Here is a 22848-nt window from a genome sequence, read left to right on the forward strand (position 1 = left end):
GCTTTGAAAGACACAGACCAGAACGACTTAACAGATACATACAGAACATTCCATTCAAATACAGAATACACATTCTCTTCAAGCGCACATGAAACATTCTCCAGGACAGATCACATATTAGGCCACAAAACAAGTCTCAGTAAATTTAACATCAAAATCTCATCAAGCATCTTTTCTGACCATGACATTATGAAACTAGAAATCAATTACAAGAAAAAAACCTGGAAAACACAGATATAAGGGGAGGCTAATCATGCTACTAAACAACCAATGGGTCAATGAAGAAATCAAAAGGAAATTAAAAAAAAAACAAAAACCTGGAGACAAACAAAAATGGGAAACAATGGTTCAAAATCTTTGGAAGCATCAAAAGCATTTCTAAGAAGGAAGTTTATAGCAATTTCAGGCCTACCTCAGGAAATAAGAAAAACTTCAAATAAGCCATCTAACCTCACACCTAAAGGAATTAGAAAAAGAACAGAAGTCAAAGTTAATAGAAGGAAGGAAATAAAAAAGATCAGAGGGGAAATAAGTAGAGACTTAAAAAAAAAATAGAAAAAAAAATCAATTAAACTGAGCTGATTCTTTGAAAAGATAAACAAAATTGATAAACTTTTAGCCAGACTCATCAGTTGAAAAAGATAGGATTCAAAAATAAAATCTGAAATAAAAGTTACAACTGATAGCACAGAAATACAAAGGATAACTAGAGAATATTATGAAAAACTATATGCCAACAGATTGGACAAACTAGTAGAAATGGATAAATTCCTGGAAACACAATATTCCAAGACATAATCAAGGAGAAATAGATAATTTGAACAGGACGATTACTAGTTACTAGTCAGTAATCAAGTAACTCCCAACAAAAAAGTCCAGAACCAGATGGCTTCACAGATGAATTCTACCAAACATTTAAAGATGAGCAAATACTTATCCTCAAACTATTTCAAAAAATACAAGGAGTGCTTCAGATTCATTCTATAAGACCAGTATTACCCTGATACCAAAACCAGACAAAGACACCACAAAAAAAGAAACTTATAGACCAATATCCCTGATGAACATAGGTGCGAAAATCCTCAGCAAAATCTTAGCAGACCGAATTCAAAAATACATTTAAAGTGTCACTTATCATGATTAAGTGGAATTTATCTCAGGGACGCAAGGATATTCAATATCTGCAAATCAACATGATACATCACATTAAGAAAATGAAGGATAAAAAACATTTGACAAAATTCAACATCTGTTCATGATTAAAAACTCTCAACAAAGAGGGCATAGAGGGAACATACCTCAAGATAATAAAGGCCATATATGACAAACCCACAGCTAATATACTCAATGGTGAAAAACTGAAAACTTTTCCTCTAAGATCAGGAACAAGACAAGGATTTTCCCTTTCACCACTTTCCTTTGATATAGTACTGGAAGTCCTAGCCACAGCAATCAGACAACAAATAAAAGACACCCAAATTGGTAAGGAAGAAGTCAAACGATCACTATTTGCAGATGACATGATACCATATACAGAAAACCCTAGTGACTTCACCGAAAACCTATTAGAATAAATGAGTTCAGTGAAGTTTCAAGATACAAAATTAATATGCAAAAATCCATTGCATTGCTATACACTAATAACAAACTAGCAGAAAGAAAAATTAAGAAAACAATCCTATTTACAACTGCATCAAAAAGAATAAAATACCTAGGTGAAAGATACATACTTTGAAAACAATAAGATATTGATGAAAAAAATTTGAAGAAAACACAAATAAATGGAAAGATATACCATGCTCATGGACTGGAAAAATATTAAATATTTTTAATAAAATATTTATTTTATTAAAATAAATAAAATATAATATAAAATATAAAATAAATAAATATATATAAATAAAATAAAATAAAAAATAAATAAATAAATATAAATAAATAAAATATAAAATTAAAAAATATTAAAATGCACACACTACCCAAAGTAATCTACAGATTCAGTGCAATTTCTATCAAAATACCATTAGTATTTTCACACACCTAGAAGAAATAACCTTAAAATTGTGTGGAACCACAAATAATCCCAAATAGCCAAATCAATCTCGAGAAGAACAAAGCTAAAAGGTATCACAACCTCAGATTCAAACTATACTACAAAGTGATCAAAACAGTATGGTACTGGCACAAAAAACAGGCACATAGATCAATAGTAAGGAATAGAGAACCCAGAAATAAACCCACACTTATATGGTCACAAGGACATGATAAAAAGCAAGAATATACAATGGGGAAACAACAGTCTCTTCAATAAATGGTGTTGGGAAAATTGGACAGCAACATGCAAAAGAATGAAACTGGATCATTCTTACATTATACAGAAAACAATCTCAAGGGGCGCCTGGGTGGCACAGCGGTTAAGCGTCTGCCTTCGGCTCAGGGCGTGATCCCGGCGTTCTGGGATCGAGCCCCACATCAGGCTCTTCCCCTATGAGCCTGCTTCTTTCTCTCCCACTCCCCCTGCTTGTGTTCCCTCTCTCGCTGGCTGTCTCTATCTCTGTCGAATAAATAAATAAAATCTTTAAAAAAAAAAAAAAAGAAAACAATCTCAAAAGGGATTAAAAGACCTAAATGTAAGATCTGAAACCACAAAACTCCTAAAAGAAAATATAGGCAGTGAACTCATGGACATCAGTCTTAGTAATATTTTTTTGGATCAGTCTCTTCAGGCAAGAGAAACAAAAGCAAAAATAAACTGTTGGATTACATCAAACTAAAAAGCTTTTACACAGTGAAGGCAACCATGAACAAAATTAAACGGCAACCTACTGATTTTGGGAGATATTTGCAAATGATATATCCAATAAGGAGTTAATATCCAAAGTACATAAAGAACTCATTCAACTCAACACCAAAAAACCCCTCGAAGAATATAATTTAAAAATGGGCAGAAAACCCGAACAGACATTTTTCCAAAGAATAGACATACAAATGGCCAACAGACACATGAAAAGATGCTCAACACCACTAATCAGGGAAATGCAAATCAAAACCACAATGGGAGATCACCTCACACCACTCAGAATGGCTATTATCAAAAGGACAAGAACTAACAAGTGTTGGCAAAGATTGGGAGAAGAGGAACCTCCCGTGCACTACTGGTGAGAATGTAAATTGGTGCAGCCACTATGGAAAGCAGTATGCAGGTCCCTTGAAAAATTAAAAGTAGAAATACCATATAATTAAGTAATTCCACTACTGGGTATTTACTCGAAGAAAAGGAAAACACTAATTTAAAAAAATATATGCACCCCTATGTTTATTGCAGCATTTTTCACAATAGCCAAGTTACGGAAGCAACCTAAACATCTATTGATAGATGAATGGATAAAGATGTGGTATATATACACACAATGGAATATTATGCAATAATAAAAAATGAATCTTGCTATTTGCAACAACATGGATGGACCTACAGGGTATTATGCTAAGTGAAATAAATCAAAGACAAATACTATATGATTCCACTTACATATGGAATCTTAAAAACAAATGAATAAGCAAACAAAAACCAGAAGCAGACTAATAAATACAGAGAATAATCTGGTAATTGCCAGAGTTGAGGACATGAGAGGGGATGAGCAAGATAGATGAACGCGATTAAAAGGGGGGCACCCGGGTTGGTTAAGCGTCCCAACTCTTGGTTGCGGCTCAGTTCATGATCTCAGGGTTGTGTGATGAAGCCCCAAGTCAGGCTCCATGCTCAGCAGAGAGCCTGCTTGAGATTCTCTTCCTCTCCCTCTGCTCCTCCCCCACTCACACACACGTGCACACACACACTCTTTCTCACTCTCTCTCTCAAATAAATCTTTTAAAAAGGGGGATTAAGAGGTACAAACTAGTTATAAAGAAGTCATGGGAATGAAAAGTACAGCATAGGGAATATAGTCAATAAAGTTATAATAACTTTGTATGGTGACAGATGGTAACTACACTTACTTTGGTGAGCATTTCATAAGGTAACTTGTTGAATCACCGTGTTATATACCTGAAACTAATATAATATTGTAGGTCGACCATACTTCCATAAAAAATTTTAAAAAAATGTTGGAGGTCTCACATGGCCTGATTTCAAAACACATTACAAAGCTAGAGTAATCAAAACAGCGTGGTACTGACATACAGACAGACAGACAGAGCAATGAAATAGAACAGAAGCCCAGAAACAAACCTTCATGCATACAGCCAAATGATGGACAAGGGTGCCAGGAATGTTCAATGAGGAAGTGACGGCACTTCAACAAATGATGCTGGGAAAAGTAGACATCCACATGCAAAGGAACGAAGTCAATACCCTCACTTACATCACACGCAAAGATTAACTAAAATGGATTGAAGACCTAAATGTAAGAACTGAAACTATAAAATTCCTAGGAGAAAACAGGGGAAAAGCCTCAGGACATTGGATGTGTCAGTGATTTTTTGGATATAACACCAAAAGCAAAAGTAAAAAAACCCCTAGAACTACAACAAACTTAAAAACTCTGTGCATCGATGGGGTGCCTGATTGGCCCAGTTGCTAGAACATGCAACTCTTAATCTCAGGGTCATGAGTTCGAGCCCCATGTTGGGCATAGAGATTACTTTAAAACAAAACCCAAAAAACCTTCTGTGCATCAAAGGGCACAATCAACAGAGTGAAAAGGCAACCTATGGGAGAAAATATCTGCAGATCGTATACCTGCCTGATAAGGGGTTAATACCCTGAATACATAAAGAACTCCTTCAATTTAACAACAACAAAAAACCCAAACAGACCAACTAAAAGAATGGGCAAAGGACTTGTAAGGACATTAATCCAGGGATGATATACAAACGGCCAATACACATATGAAAAGACATCCAACATCACTAATTATTAGAGAAATGCAAATCGAAATCACAATGAGCTACCCCTTCACCCCCTTACGACGGCTACTATAAAAAACTTAACAGGTGTTGGCAGAGATGTGAAGAAACTCGAACCTCTGTGCACTGTTAGTGGTAATGTAAGACAGTGCAGCCTCAATGAGAAACAGTTCAGATACTCCCCCCAAAATTAAAAACAGAACTACTCTATGATCCAGTAATTCCACTTCTGGATGTATACCCAAAAGAACTGAAAGCGGGATTTCAAAGAGCTATTTACACAGCCATGTTCAAAACAGGATAATTCACCATCGCCATGAGGCAGAAGCAAACCGAATGCCCATTGATAGACGACTGCATAAACAAAATATCGGATCTGCATAAAGGAAATATTATTCAACTTTAAAAAGGAAGAACGTCCTGTCACATGCTTCAACATGGACAAACCTGGAGGACATCATGCTGAGTGAAATAAGCCAGGACAAAAGGAGAAATACTGTATGATTCCACTTACGTGAGGTATCTGAACTCATCAAATTCACAGAAACAAAGTAGAATGGCGGTTGCTAGGAGCTGGGGCGCGGGGAAGAGGATATGGGGATTTTTTTTTTTTTAACAGATACAGAGTTTAAGTTTTACAAAATGAAAAAGTTCTAGAGTTCTGTTGCAGAGCAATGTGAATATACCTAACATTACTGAACTGTACACTTCAAAATAGTATGGTCAATGTTATGTTACAGGTTTTTTTTTTTTTTATCACTTTTTCAAAAAGGCTGGGGTGCCTGGCTGGCTCAGTCAGTAGAACATGTGACTCTTGATCCCAGGGTTGTGAGTTCGAGCTTCACGTCCAATGTAGAGATCGCTTGAAGAATAAGATCTTTTACAAAGGGGCGGGGGGAAGATAGATGCCTCCAAAAGGTCCAGCTTGCATAGCAGGCCGAAGGTGAGGCGTTTACATGACGGGGGACAGGTAGTGGTATTCTTACCATGAGTTGTTAGATTAGTTATAAATACTGAGGGGGCTGTTTGGGGGGAGATAGTTTAATCTTTTTCACTGGAAGTAGAACATATAGCCTGCTGTGGATAAAAAAAAAATTTAAGACTTAGATCCTTAAATCGTTTCCACATGAGCCCATCACACTATACAATAGGCGTGTCCCCAGGGGATTTTGCTGAGCCCTCGCCAGAGACAAGCCCCAGACTAGAAGGGCCCTAGGAAGGTCTATTTCTTCCTGGAAATGTAGGTATTTTCTAATGGTCTCTGAAAGCCATCCAGTCTGGGGTACCGGCCTTCTTCCCATTACTCTTGGCATTTTGGAGGGTGAGGAGCCATTGATAACAGCTTTTCTCCAAGCCAAATAGTACATCTACTTTTATTTCCAAATCTTCACTTGGCTAAGATGGGATAATGGTAATCTCAGTTTCTTTGGCTTTCGTCATTTATTCAAAGGCCAAACTTACCCTGCAAAGAATGGCAAACTAATAAGCTAATTATCATCATAATGTTACCATTTATTGAGCACCTACTAACCACATCAGACACTGTGCTAGGCAATTTGCCCATTTAATGTTTTGTTCCCCCCAAGCTGAACTATAATAAAATATTCCCATTTTACAGTTGAAGCTAAAGAAATTAAATTGCTTGCCCACGTCTGAAGCAGGAGATAGTGAGGATTCAAACGGAGATTTGCCATACAGCTAAGCCTAGACCCTTTGGACATTGTATCACCTCCCTACTCACAGGAAGTTACAATTAGAAGGACTGTCTGGTCTAGTCATTTTATTTCAAATGAGAAGAAAGAGGTAAAATACTCTTTTTTCCATCTATTTTCCTTATTTAATAAAGAGTAGATTGTCCAAAGTAGTCTTTTCTATATGTTTCTGCTTACTCTTGCTCTTAATAGGAGAACCAGAAAAATCCTAGTACCTAACCAGAAAATTATTATTAGAGGTTACAAGAATCAGTGCAGATGTTAATGAAGGAGCGTGTTCCTCGTAGTGTTGACCACCACTCTTCCTATATGCAAAAATCCAATTTCTTCATTGCACAGTTCATTTAACTACTGAGCGGACAAACACTTCAATCCCAGAATTGTTAAATCGGGACTTTAAGATTAGAATTGAAGTAGTGAATAGAGAATAGAAGAAAAAGTCATTTACTTAGAAAAATCATGGATATATTTGCATCTTACATTTCTCGTAGCACAAAGTACACTTATATTCATTTTTCCATAATACCTAATGGGGGGGGAAGCTTATTTCTTTTAAAATCCTTAGACTACTCCCTAAAATCAGTATCTGAAGAACTTTCAATATTTGTCACTACCGAAAAACAAATGTTCGTGTCTGTTATCACTGCTTAAGAATGAAGGAGACCTGACTTCCTGTTCCCGTTGGTAAACTGCATCGTGTTAGAAAGAAGGAATAGGCAGGGGTTCCAGGAAGGTGTGATGACTCTGAATTCGGTTGAGAAGCTGCTGTGCCACAGGCTTGAATTCTGTTTCCCACTGGAGTTTGTGATAGTTTTTTAGGTCTTGGTCAAAACTGCCATCCAGGGCTAGCTCTTCATCTGTATCGGAAAAATTAAAATTACAGCAATTATTTGGAAATGCAATCCTATTGGATAAAGTTTAATTTTTGTTGGCAGAAGTTAAACTCATCCTGGGTCATCTCTGATTCCAATACGACACACGGATATGCTTTGGGGATTAAGATGTTTTTTTTTTACAGAAGTAGTTCTTTACTGTCTTTGGTGCTTTAAACTAGACTTATTTAAAAATATTCATAATCTCTTAATAAAAAGGATAATAATCTTCTCAAAAGAAAAAATCCTAGGTTGAAATGAGCTCTTATTTCGACTAATCCCTAAATGTTTCTATGTAAGTCCACATCCAAAGTCAGATCACAATTTCTCAGAAGAGACAAAATATTAATGGTTACTTCCTTATCTGCACATTAGAAAAGTCAATTACTTTAGCGATTGGCAGATATAAAAGGAATCGGGAAGTCTTTGGGGGAAAGTAGCACAGTTGAATTTGACACCGTAAACTTGACTTTAAAATCAATTTTGCTGGCTTCAAAGTAGCCCCATCGTGCTGCTTTGAAAAGGCAATGCCCCATGCTCTTGCCAATAACAGTGAATAGGAGACTTTGAGAATCCCAAGGAGTATTAGAATCCCAAGTCACTCTGTGTATAATACAAAAAGCGCTAGTTACAACAACAACAAAAAAGTGAAATTACAACCTTAATTTGCTTCTTAGTCCAAGGGCACCCTGAGTTCTGCAAACATCATAAGTATATCCAATCCAAATAGGAAGATAAACGGCCACAGAGGTTTCTGTGCCAACCTGCCACACCATTTTTACCTGTTTATATTGGGCCTCACGCCCCATGTGAAGGACTTCAGGAAAATGCACCGGCCTGCCAGTCAGAAGATTGGCTCTGCCACTTCCGAGGTCTGTGGCAGAGGCGGACTTTGTAAGTGGGAACCACTAAGCCCGAAAGTGACCACAAATATTGCTACTTACATAACTAGCAAACTTTTTTCCATGGGGCCAATTAAAATCCCATTATAAAATGCTTCATTACTGTTTACATCGAATTTTCTACACTGACTATTTTCCTTGACCCTGTGTACTTTGGCACCGTTGGTGTCAGCGTCGGCACTCAGAATAAGATAAGGGGGCCTGGAATCCCCGTTTGTACCCTCCCCTCCTCTTCTCCAACCAAGAGGACAGCTATGCAGCACTGAGATAAGTTCTGGACAGACACAAACACTTCAGTGAGGCGCTCCACAGAGGCCGGTGAGCAAACCTGGATCTCCCCACCCACACGCTAACCAGGGCCTTGAGAGGACAATGCAGGTGGCTTTCGGTGCCTCCAAGCCCTTCCCACCGGGCTACTTCCAGACAAGAGCAGCCTGAGAGACACAGCACTTTCAGATTGCTAGATCATCTTCTGGCTCACTCTTTTCTAGGTTTTCTGAACACAAACTTCTATTAGACAATGAATTCTCTTACTTTATGCCCTTTTTTCCCCCGAAAAGGCTTAGGGCCAACAGCTCCCCGGGCACTGGGCGTTTCCTCTGCCCCGGGGCTTTGGTTGGATTTAGTAGGTTTAGCAAATCTCGAGTTGGGTGTTTGGGGGCTTTTTTCAATCTAAGGTCAAGACTATATTACTTTTCTTGAGGTTTGGCCTCAGATTAGTTAATCCACACTCAGACCCTATTAATTTGTAAATCGGGTTAGACACCATAACAAAAGTGGCCAAATAGCCACAGGTAAGAGAAAAGCAGTCTGCGGTTTGAAAGTCAATACAGCAAATACCTAAGAAAGTGCCCCTCTGATGCTCCGTATTACATTTTGGAACTTTACTGCCAAGAACGCCAGAGGACAATTGACATCTGTGATTTTCAAACTCTTGACTGTGACCTAAAAACTACATATGTCATGACTGGACAGAGACTTACAAACTTATGTATAAGCCACTGTTTCACAATAGTTACTTAGCTTTACTACATGTGCTATATTCTGGTATTTTCTTCCTTGGCCACCTCGTTTTTTAAGGATGCTGGACACTGTGAAGAGCACAGATTTAGATAACCAAACATTCTAAAGCTTTCTTCGTGCAGAGCGCACTTCTAATACTAGAACTTAAGGCAAGGTATTCAAAAGGTATAGAAAGAGGTAAGGAACTCAAAACACTAAATTTCTTGGTGATCATTACGTCACCATCTCTAATATAGTTTCAGTATTCTGCGGTATCAGCAAAAGCTTCTCCTCCTCACTGCGCTATCCTGCAGCTTGCGGCTGGCACCAGGCAGCTACTGAGGGTTTAATTATTGCCCTATTATAAGGCACAGTCCTCACGGTCCATGCTGTTTGGCGTGGGCTTGTTAATGCAATTTCTTTCTTTCTTTCTTTTTTTTAGAAATTTATTTAAGTCATCTCTACACCCAATATGGGGCTCGAACTCACAACCCCGAGATCAAGAGTTGAATGCTCCACCGACTGAGCCAGCCGGGTGCCCCTTTAACGAGATCCTTTAACTTGAACATCGGGCCCCACGCTACCCCTTGTCTCGTAACGTAGGTGCTAAGTGGCGTATACCTTATAATGAACAAAACACAACCTGTGTACTTTACGTTCACAATACATGCTCTGATCGCCAGTTGCCAGCTCCCGTGAGAGCAGCTCAGGGTAGACTAGGGCGCCAGGGTACAGCACTTAAGAACTTCAACATAAATACACGGCTAATGAGTTGGTAAGAAGTGACTGCGATCATCGGGAAGTTTTAGACAACTTTCCAAAAAGAAAGTCAGCCTCCCAATGTCCCAACCATGCGGAGGACCATCAGTTTCTCCTTCCACCGCCCCCGCCCCGCCTCAGTCACCCAGCAAGAAAAACTCAAATAACTTATATTTCTATATCGATTGCCTTGTCGTCATCTCTAAAAACAGTGCTCATGTTTCAGCATGGGGCTCTGTGACTTAACAGCTCATCCTGTTTCCCAAATGAGTGGCTTTTTAGCTGCCTTTGTGAAAGGGTGGAAATTCAAGCCCACTCTCACCCCCATATCCATAGGGCTTGCTGCTGCCCGACTGGTCAGACACAGCTGCAACCCTGTCAGAAGTAATGGTCTGTGGAGGGAGAAACCAGGAAATGGCCCAGTCCTGAGGGTCTGTAAGGAAGGCCTTTGGTCATGTGAGAAATCCCTGACAAACGGTGCTGGTTACTTGGCTCCCTAATCAACTGGCTTTATTTTTGTTATCCATGCCACAGTCCCCTTCCAGGGGTTGGCGTGGGGATTTAGAAAGTTAGCCACTCCACAGGCATCTATCAAGGACCTCCTTCGTAGGCGGCAATATCCTTTCCCTAAAGTGGCTCAACTGGAGTGGGGAAACAAAATAAAAGTTACAGATCAAGAACACAGGAGACGTTACACCGTTCGTGATTGCTATTTAAGAAGTACAGATTTCCTATGACTAGACCGCGGACTTGGAAGGGATGTGAGAAGGGTCTGCCGGGATAGGCAGCACCTGGCTAGGCGGGTGAGGGTACGGCACACGCAAAGGCTCAGTGGTTGGGGAAGCACAAGGAGAGGCCAACCTGGTCCTAAGGGAAGGCCGAGGGAGGGGGGAGCAGGCACTAGGCCTAGTAGAATGAAGCGCCTGCCAGGTTCTGTCCCTGCTGAGGAGCTGGCCATGCCCACACCAGCTTCCAAGGGGCCCTTGTTGCCCGTGGCCCCGCCATTTTGTTATTTATGGTTGTCTCCTCCAGACCTAAGTGCCCAAGGAAGCCAGGGCTAGCCTGCGGTGGAGGCAGCTGCTGCCTAAGCCCCGAAGGCCCTATAGCCCAAGGGAGTGATGCACAGACCAATTACACCTCTTCCCCAAATGGGAGACAGGAAGGTGAGCCAACAGCGGAGGAGTGTCACACTGAGGGCAGCAAGAGGCCCCCCGGAGACAGCTGAAGTCAGGACCAAGCGGGAGCTTACGGGCACTTCTTGCATAACAGCAGGGACAGAGCAGAGCTGCGTCCCCCGCAGGGTGGAGCGGATGATGGCCTGCTGCTGAAGTGGTCCGTCAGGGACTCTGGTTTCATCTGGAATGACTGTCCAGGTCCTGAGTGCCTCTCCAGGAGGCTTTGGGTGATGTGCCCCCTTTCCTTAAAGTCCTTCCTTAACCAGGGCAGGGGTTCTCAAGCCTGGCTGCCTAGCAAACTCAGCTGGGGAACTTTGGGGGGAAAAAAATGCAGATAATGGGCCACACCCCCGAGTTCCTTAGATCAGAATTTCTGGGGATGGGGTCAGGACAAGTGTGTGTTTTTTAAATTCCACGCCTGATTCCAATGTTCTGCCACACTTGTGAGCTGAATTAAGGCAAGTTGAGCGCAGACTTTGGCTCCTGGCAACCTGAGAAAGCTCAGGGTTCCCAGAGCACACCGTGAACCTCAATGATTGAAAATCATGTTCATTTTTTCTTACTCCTACACACACACACACACACACACACACACACACACACTTATTTTCCCGGGAGAAAGCAAATTTCACATCAACTTAGCAATCCTGAGTCTTTCAGATAACTTCTGGTTCTGAGTTCCTGTTTAATAACACTGTTACAACACTTAGAATTTACAAAGCACCTTCAAAACCCGGCTTTGAGGACGTGCTGTGTGGCCGGCGCTCTGTCAAGCGCTCTGCACAGGCCTCCTCCTTTACCGCGCTAATAACTCTGCAAAGTGCCCATCAATTGCCCCTAGCTTAGAGACGAGAAAATACAAATTCAGGGAGGTTAAGCGCAACGTCAAAAACTTAGAAGTGACAAAAGCAAGGTTTTAAACTCTGAACTGGTCTTTTCAGGACGCGCTCTGTTCGATCCTCACTACTCCCTGCGGCGCGGCAGGGTTACCACGTCCCCATCGTAGAGACCGGAAGACAGGTGCTGAAATTCTCTTGTCGAATCACACCGTAAGAGAACACGGGGATTTGAATCCATGACTGCTGAGTCACACTGAGCCTTTCCACGTGGCCATGCTGATCCAACACAGTGGCTGGGTAATGGTAGGCACATTGCCTCCATTTGGGGGAAAGGATTATTGAAAACACTCATTTATTTACTCAAATCATTGTTTTTAGACCTAACCCAGGACCAAAAAAAAAAAAAAAAAAATCTCCAAAAAACCTTTTTTTAAATGTAAGGAACTATCCTCTTTCCTTCGGTTTCTATCAGTGATTTCCTACCTTTCAGTGGTCTGAACCCCACTGTAAAGTCCAAATAGTTTCACAGACACCCTTCCACATTATAACTGATACGGCTATTAATTAAAACGTATAGATGTGGAGGTACCTGCATGGCTCAGTCACTTAAGCTTCCCACTCTTTGCTTTAGCTCAGGTCATGATCTCAGGTTCGTGAGATCAAGCCCCGCGTGGGGCTCTATGCTCAGGGGGGAGTCTGTTTAAGATTCTCTCTCTTCCCCTCTCCCTCTGTCCCTCCTCACCCCCAGTGCTCTCACTCTCTCTCAAAATGAATAAGTAAATCTTTAAAATAAAATGTATAGATACATTAAAAGCATGACTTAATTCGGAATAGCTTTTAGCCGTATTTCTCAATTACGACAGCTATATATTTTTAAACAGCAATAATTTATGCTGAGATCTTGGATTCAAGCAGTCTACAAAAAAATGCAAAAAAGAAAAGAAAAAGCAACAGAAATCATGACAGTATCCAATGAGTTAAAAGTCCTTGTGCCCCCACTGTAAATAACATTCAGCCTCTTCCAGATACTTCCAAATTTACACAGCTACTCAAACACATACCAATCTTTATTCATGCAGGTCAGAGAAAAAAACAATTCTCTTACTCTGATAAAACTCACGGACTCACGGTCAGAAGTTATACGCAAGTAATGAATCATGGAACTTTACATCAAAAACTAGGGATGTACTGTATGGTGACTAACATAATAAAAAAATATTATTAAAAAAAAAGGTCTTACCTAAAAATGATGGCAGCAGGACTAAGAGCGTGTTGGTGTCTTCATCTCCAAAACACGATGAAGCATTGGTGATATTTTCACTGAAGTTCCATAAAGTTTTGCAAACCAAGCTGGCCAGCTGCCAGTCGGTAGGACCAAAATGTCTTAAACAATCCACCAACCTGAGTTTTTAAAAAGTCAAATTGAGAAGTCATTAGGTCAGAATCTTTAATTTTTATATTTTTAGCATAATGATGATTATCCTTCCGTATTATTTAACATGTATTATATGTAACTTGGTGATTATTTTTAAGCATCTCACATCTACAAACTTAAGTAGCTAGAAAGTAGCAATAACCTACTTCTGAATTATTTTAAGAGTCGTAGCTTGGCGGTTCCAAACGCTGAAATACCTCCACCCTGGGAAACTATGAGAAAGTCGGGACTCCGTGCCTTGAAACTTACTTTTTAATGCCACCTCCTTCTTTTAGGATGACACGCTTGTCTTTATCCACAGTGAGATTTAGGAGAACGCCACAGGCAGAAAAGCAAACATCCTGATGCTCGGCATCCAGCAGTGCGATCATGAACTTATGTACTGGGAGCGTAGAGAAAACACGCGGACCAATAAAGCTCAGGGTTCCCAGCTGTGCCTCAGTTTACAAACGGCAAAGGGGGAAATGGGGAGTGGCTTACAGAACTGGAAACTGGCTAGAGGGCTTAATCCATTCTCCCGAAGGCTTTCACCATGCCCAGCTGTGCGCCTGCCAACACCCGCTGCACTAGAACCCGCCCCCGCCCCAGGTCCTCGGAACCCAGGTAGTGCTGTATCTGACCCAGGCGGCAGCTCCCTCTCCAGGGCAGTGATACAGTCCCTTCTCGTAGAAAAGGGGAACAAAATCTTGGGTCCAACCACACAGGTGACATTCATCTCTAACACCTGATTCTTCTCAAAGGCCCTTTTGAACCTTCACCAGCAATTTTCTTTAAATACACAACCCTGGGGCAGGAGAGTAGGCTCCGGCTGAGATCTTCTCTAAAGTCTTCTAGGGTTTGTAAGAGAAGACGTGCTCAGGGGGCTGGAAAGCAGCCCGTAGCAAGGCAGGACTCCCAGGGTAGGGGACAGCTCAGGGCAAGACAGGCCCCCCACCTTTGGGAACCACTTTCCTTTACTTCCAGGAAACGGAACTCTTCGTCCTGTTTTCTTCACACCCCCAGCAGGGGCAGGGCAAAGGGCTGGGGGAGGCTGGATAAAAGTGTGTGCTCTGCCTCCTCCTGTTCTCCCCCACACCTGACAGGTGGCCATCCTGCTCTGACTTTGCTCCCGCGGGTGGGTCACTTATGTGTGTGTGTTTCAGAGTCTAAAGAATGGGGGCTCCTGGGTGGCTCAGTTGGTAAAGCATCTGCCTTCGGCTTAGGTAGTGATCCCGTGGGGGGGGCATCCAGAGATCGATCATAAACAATACTCATGATCGTTATGCATGTTCTAAAACCTATTTAATGGCACTATTCTTTATATACCCTCCGATCACTAGCTTTTTCGCTACTGTATTACATGTCTGAGGCTGATTCATGTTGATCCATGAAAATCTAGTTCATTTATTTTAATTGATGTAGAACTTTTTTTTTTTTTAAGTAGACCCCACTGCCCAGTGTGGTGCTCAAGGCAGGGCTTGAACTCATGACCCTGATGAGATCAAGACCTGAGCTGAGATTAAGGGTTGGGCACTTAACCAACTGAGCCCCCCAGGCACCCCAATATAGAACTTTTTGTTGCGTGAATGTCAGAATGTATTTTACACTTAGGATTTCTCCATTTTTTGCTATTACGAGACATACTGTTATGGACATTCTAGTACATAAAGGAGAATGTCTCTTGAGTCCGTTCTCAGGGACAGTAGTGATGACTACAGATTACTTGTTTCCCTTAAACACACGCACACACACACACACACACACACACCGTCTCGGCGCTCTGAAGACCACTCACAAAGGAAAGAGGAACCGTGAGAACACGGCCCAGATCTGTGTTGGCACACTGAGCCGAAGGCCCAAGTACGGATGGAACAGAATGTAAAGCACTACTCGTCCCAGAGCAGAGACAAGTATCACATTGTCATGACCCAAGCTCTAAAACTGCTTAGCTGTTTATTGGCAAGAAGAACATGTTTATGAACATTAAGTGCCATTAACTCACCATTTTTCTGCACAATGAAATCGCAGATGTCATGGTGCTGGGAGAGGTTTCCAAAAACACGCACAGCCTCTAGGATTCCATCCATGTTATTACTCACAAGAAGCTTTATGAGCACTGGGTTTGGGGACCAGAGAAAGAAAATCAGTGAATTTAACCTTTAATGTAAAGGCTACCAGACACCAGCATCGTACTAAATACCAATAACTCAAAAATCTTAAAGTGACAATAAAATACAAAGTATAAGGGACTTTAGCAAGAACTAAGACCCTAATTTCCCCCCATATTCTGATTTCTTAGGAACAAATCAGGCTCTTTGATATTTGTACAAGAAATCAGAAAATATGAATGACACCGATTCTATGTTCCATTAATAAAGTCAAAGTCTTAAACATTCATCTACCCAAACCCAGTTCTGAACCTTACATTCAGCAATATATAGCTTTTTGTCTTGAATTACAGACTTCTTCACTTGATAGTAAGATAAGTTGTTGATTGTGGCCGTAGTATTGATCACCAGCTCCTCACAATCCTCAATTGACTTGTGTTCTGAAAGAAGAGTAAGGAAAAGAGTATGGAAGACTCATTGCTGGGGCAGAAATATGACCTCCTAAGGGCCCCGAAGCAGAGCCCGGGCCAAGCCGTTGTCCCAGATGAGGTCTGTGCAGGGCACTGTTTGCTGCTTTACCTCCCAGGACTCTTCCTGCAGGGAAATGCACCAAACGCAGGAGACCACTCTTGACCAGGTTCTAGAACACTCTAAGCTCAATCCCTCCTCTCAGGGGGTCTGGAAAAACTGGGCTGACGTAGGCCCTGTGATTGCAGTCAAGTGAGGGCGCCAACACACTGGCAAGCCGAGCTGTGTCTCATCTCCACCGGTTTCTGGTGTTCCTCGGCTCTCCTGGGGGCTCTACCCTGGGAATGTGTGCCTCACACCTCCACCTGTCAGCAGAATGACCCTGAGGGCATAATCTCTCCGTAACTCCTACCTGTGCTGTCCTCCAAACACAGAATCTGATCACTTCTCACCTCCTCTACTACCTTTTAGCCCATCCCTCACCTCTTAACTGGCTTTTCTTCTTCCACCTTCCTCCCTGAGTCTATCCTTAACATGGCCATCCTTTCAAAGTAAGTCAGCCAACATCACTTGTCCTACTTGGGCCTCAGGCTCCCTGGGCAGCCCCAGTTCTTTTTATTGTGGGGGGTGGGGCCCAGAGGGAGAGGAAGAGCAAGGATCTTGAGCAGGCTCCACGTCCAGCCTGGCGCCCGATGCGGGGCTCGATCCCACGACCCCGAGATCATGACCTGAGCTGAAATCAAGAGTTGGATGCTTAACCGACTGAGCCACCCAGGCGCCCCTGGGCAGCCCCAGTTCTAACATCTCAGGCCTCATTTGCTGTTCCAGCCCTCAGGTCCCCAGTGCCAACCACACTGGTCTTGCCTCCCCCCCTTTTTTAAACATATCAGCATGATCCTGCCTGAACCTTTGCACTGCTATTCCCTTCTAGAATATACTCTGTTTCCAGTTATCCACGTGGTTCACCCCTCACATCCTTCAGGTTGTTGCTTAGATGTCACCTTATTGAACATAGTTTCCTTAACCTTCCTATATAAAACAGCATCCATTACTCTCTTTCCCCGACCCTATTTTTATCTGCTCCATAGCACGCGTAATCATCTGACCTGTTATGTGTTTAACGTTTGTCTTCTAGTCCTAAAATGCAAGCTCTATGAGACTGGGGATCTGTCCGTTTTATTTATTGTTGCATTCTCAGCAGCTAGAACGGGGTCTGGCACATAGGGGGCTCAATAGATAGTGGCCGAATGCAGCAACAAGTGAAGGATTGACCTCTTACTCAGCACGTGAGACCCTTAGTAATTCTGTCCCTGCCGTCCACTCAGCCTCCAGACTCATCTCCCAGCAGATGTAGAAATGCCAGTGAGGAGCCCAATTCCGCCCCCCCTCCCCAGACTGATGACACGAGACCTTGCGCAGTGTTCGGGGACCTGGGTTTTTTCTCTTGCCTTGGAAGGAGAATTCATTAGCTCATCTAGGAAAGGAAAGGATAGCCCTTCTGTGGCACCACCTTCCCTGTAGTGTCTGGGATCTAGGGCAAGAGGGTAGGTACTCACAGCTACCAGGCGGCTATCACAGCAGCACCAAGCGCCGTATGCGCACTTAGCCCCACAAAAGCAAATGATGAATGCTGCTTTAAATGCACTTACGAGCATTCGGACCCACCATAATTCATACTCTGAAGGTACGTCTGTCTCAGCTCAAGCACCCTAACAAAGTACTACAGATCTGGGGCTTACATAGCAGAAATTTCTTTTCTCACAGTTCTGGAGGTTGGAAGTCTGGGATCAGGACGCCAGCATGGTTGGGTTCTGGCGAGAACTCTCCCCAGCTTGCAGATGGCCGCCTTCTTGCTGTCGCCTCACGTGGTGGAGAGAAAGCAAGAGCAAGCTCCCTGGCGTCTCCTCTTATAAGGACACTAATCCCACCACAAGCACCCTAGCTTCATGACCTTGTCTACCCCTGATTATCTCCCAAAGGCTCCACCTCCAAATACCTTCACACTGAGGGTTAGGGGTTCAACATATGAAGCTGGGGAGTGGCGGATACGATTTAGTTCCTGTTAACCTCCTAATATCTCATTTTACATATGAGACCACTGAGGCTGACTCAGAGCTCCTAGAAAGCACACACTACATGTTTTTAAACCTTGTGATGCACTGAATGTCTGTGTTCCTCTCCAAATTCATATGTACAAGCCCCAGTGTGAAGTCACCCCCAGTGTGACCGAATCTGGAGCCACGGCCTGAGGGGAGGCGACGAGGGGTTAAACGAGTCATCAGGACGGGGCCCTCATCCAGTAGGGCTGCTGCCCTTCTAAGAGGTGGAAAGCAGCATCTATAAGACAGAAAGAGCATCCTTGCCAGACACCAACCCTGCTGGCACTTGACCTTGGGCTTCCAGCCTCCAGAACTGTGATGTGAGAAGACAGATCTGTGGTTTAAGCCACCCTATCTGTGATAGTTTGCTATACAGGAGCCCGAGCAGACTAAGAGAAACCTCCTTTAGCATAGGATTCACTATGCACTAAGGACTCAATAATGGATCTTCATGAAGAGCAGGGGGCAAAGTTCAAACGTCACCCCAAAACATCATTCTCATCGGGTATTAATGTTTCTTACAACAAGAAGATCTTTCAGAGCCCGGTAAGTAGTAGCTAAGTTGATCTCTCTGTGCGGCAGTTAATTTCCCTGCTCACTGGTGGGCAGGGTGCCTGTGGGAAATGACAAGGCCTAAACAGTGGAGGGGCATGCTAGAGACTGAACTACGGCCTCCCCAAATTCATATGTTGAAGCCCTAATGGAACTGTATTTGAAAATACAACTTTTAAGGGGTAATTATGATTAAATGAGGTCATAAGGGTGGAATTCTTATCCAATAGGGTTGGTGGCTTTTATCAGAAGAGGAAGGAGGATGCCTGGGGGACTCAGCTGAAGCGTCTGCCTTCAGCTCAGGTCATGATCTCAGGGTCCTGGGATGGGGTCTCCCATCGGGCTCCTTGCTCAGCAAGGAGCCTGCTTCTCCTTCTCCCTCTGTCTGCTGCCCACCCCCCCCCCACTTGTGTGTGTGCGCTCTCTCTCTAACAAATAAAGAAATAAAATTATATTAAATTTAAAAAAAAGAGGGAGAGAGAGAGTGCATGCTCTCCAAGTGCACATGCCAGCAGAGACTGTGTGCGGCCACAGCAAGAAGGCAGCCATCCTCAAGCCAGCAAGACAGACCTCCCCAGAACACAGCCATGATGTCAGCCTGATCTCAGACTTCCGGTCTCCAGAGTGTGAGGAAATAAATCTGTTGTTGAAGTCACCCAGTCTATGCTCTTTTGTCATGGCAGCCCTAGCCGACTGGGATGGGTGTTGGTACCACGAAGTGGGCTGCTGCTGTAACAAGTCCCTGAAAGTGTGGCAGCAGCTTTGGAACTGGGGAATGGGGGAAGCTAGAGGAGTCTGAGGTACATGCTAGAACTGTGAAATTTTAGAGACAATTCGGGGGAGGGCTTAGAAAGAAAAGAGAGCAGGAGAGAAAGCTTCCATCTTCTTAGGGAATACATCCATAGTCATGAACAGAATGTTCGTAGAAATATGGACATAAAGGCCATTCTGGTGAGGTCTCAGATGGAAATGAGGAGCAGCTTACTGGAAACTGCAGGGAAGGTAATCGTTATAAGGTGGCAAAGAACTTGGCTGAACTATGTTTGCATCTAGCGTTTTGTGACAGGTAGAATTTGCAAGCAACAATACTGGGTATTTAGCTGAGCTTTCTAAGCAAAAGTGTTTGAGGTGTGGCTTGGCTTCTCCCGACACTATAGTAAAAGGTGAGGAGACAGATGAACTGAAGAAAGAATTGTTTTTTTGTTTTTTTTTTCCCAAAGATTTTTAAAATTTATTTATTTGATAGAGAGAGAGACAGCCAGTGAGAGAAGGAACACAGGCAGGGGGAGTGGGAGAGGAAGAAGCAGGCTCCCAGCAGAGGAGGCTGATGCGGGGCTCGATCCCAGGACTCTGGGATCACACCCTGAGCCGAAGGCAGACGCTTAATGACTGAACCACCCAAGCGCCCCTGAAGAAAGAATTGTTAAGCAAAAGGAACTGGAACCTGAAGATCTGGAAAATTTTCAGTCTACCCTATGGCAAAAAGTGAGGAAGCATGTGCTAGAGAGAAGCAAGCGTGCATTTGGAATGTCATTCAATACGGAGTTTCTGGGATTCTATGAGCAGAAACACTGCCAGTTTGTACGGAAAGGCTCTGAGACAGGAAGGCTATCCTTGCATGTGACAGGACAGGAGGAGAGAGCTATTGAGCTGTGAGTGGGCATTATTTTTACAGAAGAGTGGAAATGACCCCAAAGGTGAGTGAGAGATCACCAGGGCCACTGCCTCGGTTTCAACAGGCCAGACAATCCCCCCCCGCCCCAGCAAGCCCCACAAGCCCTGAGGACAAGACCAACCTGCAGAGCCCCGGCACCCTAACTGACAGAGAGGTGGAAGCCAGACCACTGCCCCAGTGGGTCGATCAGGAAGGCAGAGCACTGAACCAAAGACGATTGCTTTCAAGTCTTAAAATAAGACGGAATTCACCTTGCTAGCTTGTAGACTTGCCTGGGGAGTGTCACCTTTTCCTTTTTCCCTCTTTCTCCCTTTGGAACGGGAATGTCTATCCTAGGGCTGCCCCACCCCTGTATTTCGGAAGCATGTAATCTGTCCGGTTTCACAGGTTCACAGGAGAGGAATTCTTCCTCAGGATGTATGGTATCTTGAGTCTCACAGTATCTGATTTAGATGATATTTCAATGAGATGTTGATCCTTAAACTTTAGAGTTGATGCCAGAACGAGTTAAAATTTTTGAAGCTATTGAGATGGAATAAGTGTGTTTTGCATGTGAGAAGGACATGAATTTGGGGGGGGGAGGAGCAGAATATTATTGACTGAATTGTGTCCCCCCCCCCCCCAAATTCATTTGTGGAAGCCCTAACCTCCAACGTGATTGTAATTAGGGACAGGGGTTTTAGGAGGGAAAGTTAGATGAGGTTGTCAGGGTAGAGTTCTTATCCGATAGAACTGGTGGTCTTAGAAGAAGAGAAAGAGAGAGACCATCCTCTCTCTCCCTGAGGGCACGCTCAGAGGAACCGCCATGTGATGACCTGGTGAGAAGGCAGCTGTCTGCAAGTCCAGAGGACAGCTCTCATCCCAGACTCCACTGGCCGGCCCCCGACCTTGGGTTTCCAGCCTCCAGAACCACGAGAAACAAATTTCTGTGGTTTAAGCCACCCAGTCTGTGGTAGTTTGTTATGGAAGAGTGCAGTGGCGAATAACGGGGGGAAATGGGACCTGAACGACTGGGGGCCATAATTACAGATACTGTAAAAACTTGTAAAAGAAAAAGATACCCTCTCATCATGTGGACTAACCCAGGAAAAATTAAGGATTTTAAACTCTTTGTGCTTAGTTTGGTCAATTTCTGGCAAGTTGATCGGTACACTTTTTTTTTTAATTGTGATAAAATCCACAGACCATAAAATTCACCCTTTTCAAGGTGTATACTTCAGTGGGTTTTAGTAACTATTTTTTCTTTTGTTTTCTTTCCTTTTCATACATATATATGTATATATATATGAAAAATATATTTTAATATATTCTTTTAAATCTGGATTTTCAAATTTAAAACATATATATGTATGTATACATATGTATACATTATAAATTTATAAAATTTAAAACATGTATGTATATATGTGTATACATACATATATATATGAATTACTTTGGGGGCAGTTCTGAACAGAAGAGGAATTTTCCTGCGTGCAGCTGAGAAGGCTCACTCAAGCGAGCCCATTGCGCCCCCTGAAACCCTCACGGGGCGGCGGGGAGGAGGGGGGCGGGGTGTCACGGGACTGCGCCCCCTGCAGGCAGCGGCCGGCCGGCGCGGGCCTTACCCAGCGTGGCGAGCAGCAGGCCCACGGCGCGCGGGTTGGCGGCCAGCGCCGGGCCGATGCCAGGGTGGATGGCTAAGTTGGCGAGCACGCGGGTCAGCTTGATGAGCACGTCCTCCGCCTGGGCCCGCGGCCTCGGCGCCTGGCACTGCTCCGCTCCTGCCGCCCGCTTCTCCGCACACTGGTCCAGTTGGTAGAACGTATGGAACAATGACAGCAGGGTCGGGATGCTCCCTTGCTCTTTGGAAAGCTGTTCGCGAGCCTGGTTATTTTTCGCTGTCAGGTTGCCGAGGATAAAGACAAGACGGACGACTAAATCCTGCAGTAAAGGGAAGATGGTGACAAGCGCACAGGGGCCGGGACGAGTCGTGCGAAAGAGCACAGTACTTATGCACGGGTTAATTAATAGTACAATGGAGCACATCTGGCTTCTACTAACTTGTCTAGCATTTGATTCCCAAGATTGGTGCAAATTGACGGAGGAGATTAAAAGCATTTGGCAACAATGAAAGAATACAAACTGAGGGATGCTATTAGCAAGGGCTATTAACTTCAGATCCTTCATCTGAAATTCTGGCTGGCCTTTTTTTTTTTTTTTTAATCCCCCAGAGAACAATTAGTTGAGTGGGATAAGATTACTGACAAGGTGTTATGTAAATCTAAGCTATGACACTAACAGGTTTCTTGAGCACCCAAATCTTTCCCCAAGAGCCCACCTGCCACTGAAGCATCGTGTTTCTAAATATCGGGTGTTCCCACGAG

General features: G+C 43.3%; 1 protein-coding gene across 1 annotated transcript in view; it reads right to left on the minus strand.

Moving 5' to 3' along the window:
* Positions 1-7060: 7060 nt before the first annotated feature.
* ARMC2 (armadillo repeat containing 2) overlaps positions 7061-22848 on the minus strand; it is a 97894-nt gene continuing 82106 nt past the window's right edge. The window contains exons 13-18 of the mRNA XM_026511679.4: positions 22090-22405; positions 16006-16128; positions 15583-15696; positions 13851-13983; positions 13407-13567; positions 7061-7474 (exon numbers count right to left, since the gene is read on the minus strand). Of these exons, the coding sequence (XP_026367464.2) occupies positions 7317-7474; positions 13407-13567; positions 13851-13983; positions 15583-15696; positions 16006-16128; positions 22090-22405 (1005 nt within the window). The 3' untranslated portion in view covers positions 7061-7316. The remainder of the gene's footprint in view (positions 7475-13406; positions 13568-13850; positions 13984-15582; positions 15697-16005; positions 16129-22089; positions 22406-22848) is intronic.

This window comes from Ursus arctos, unplaced genomic scaffold, assembly GCF_023065955.2.
Source record: "Ursus arctos isolate Adak ecotype North America unplaced genomic scaffold, UrsArc2.0 scaffold_13, whole genome shotgun sequence".
Taxonomy (NCBI): domain Eukaryota; kingdom Metazoa; phylum Chordata; class Mammalia; order Carnivora; family Ursidae; genus Ursus; species Ursus arctos.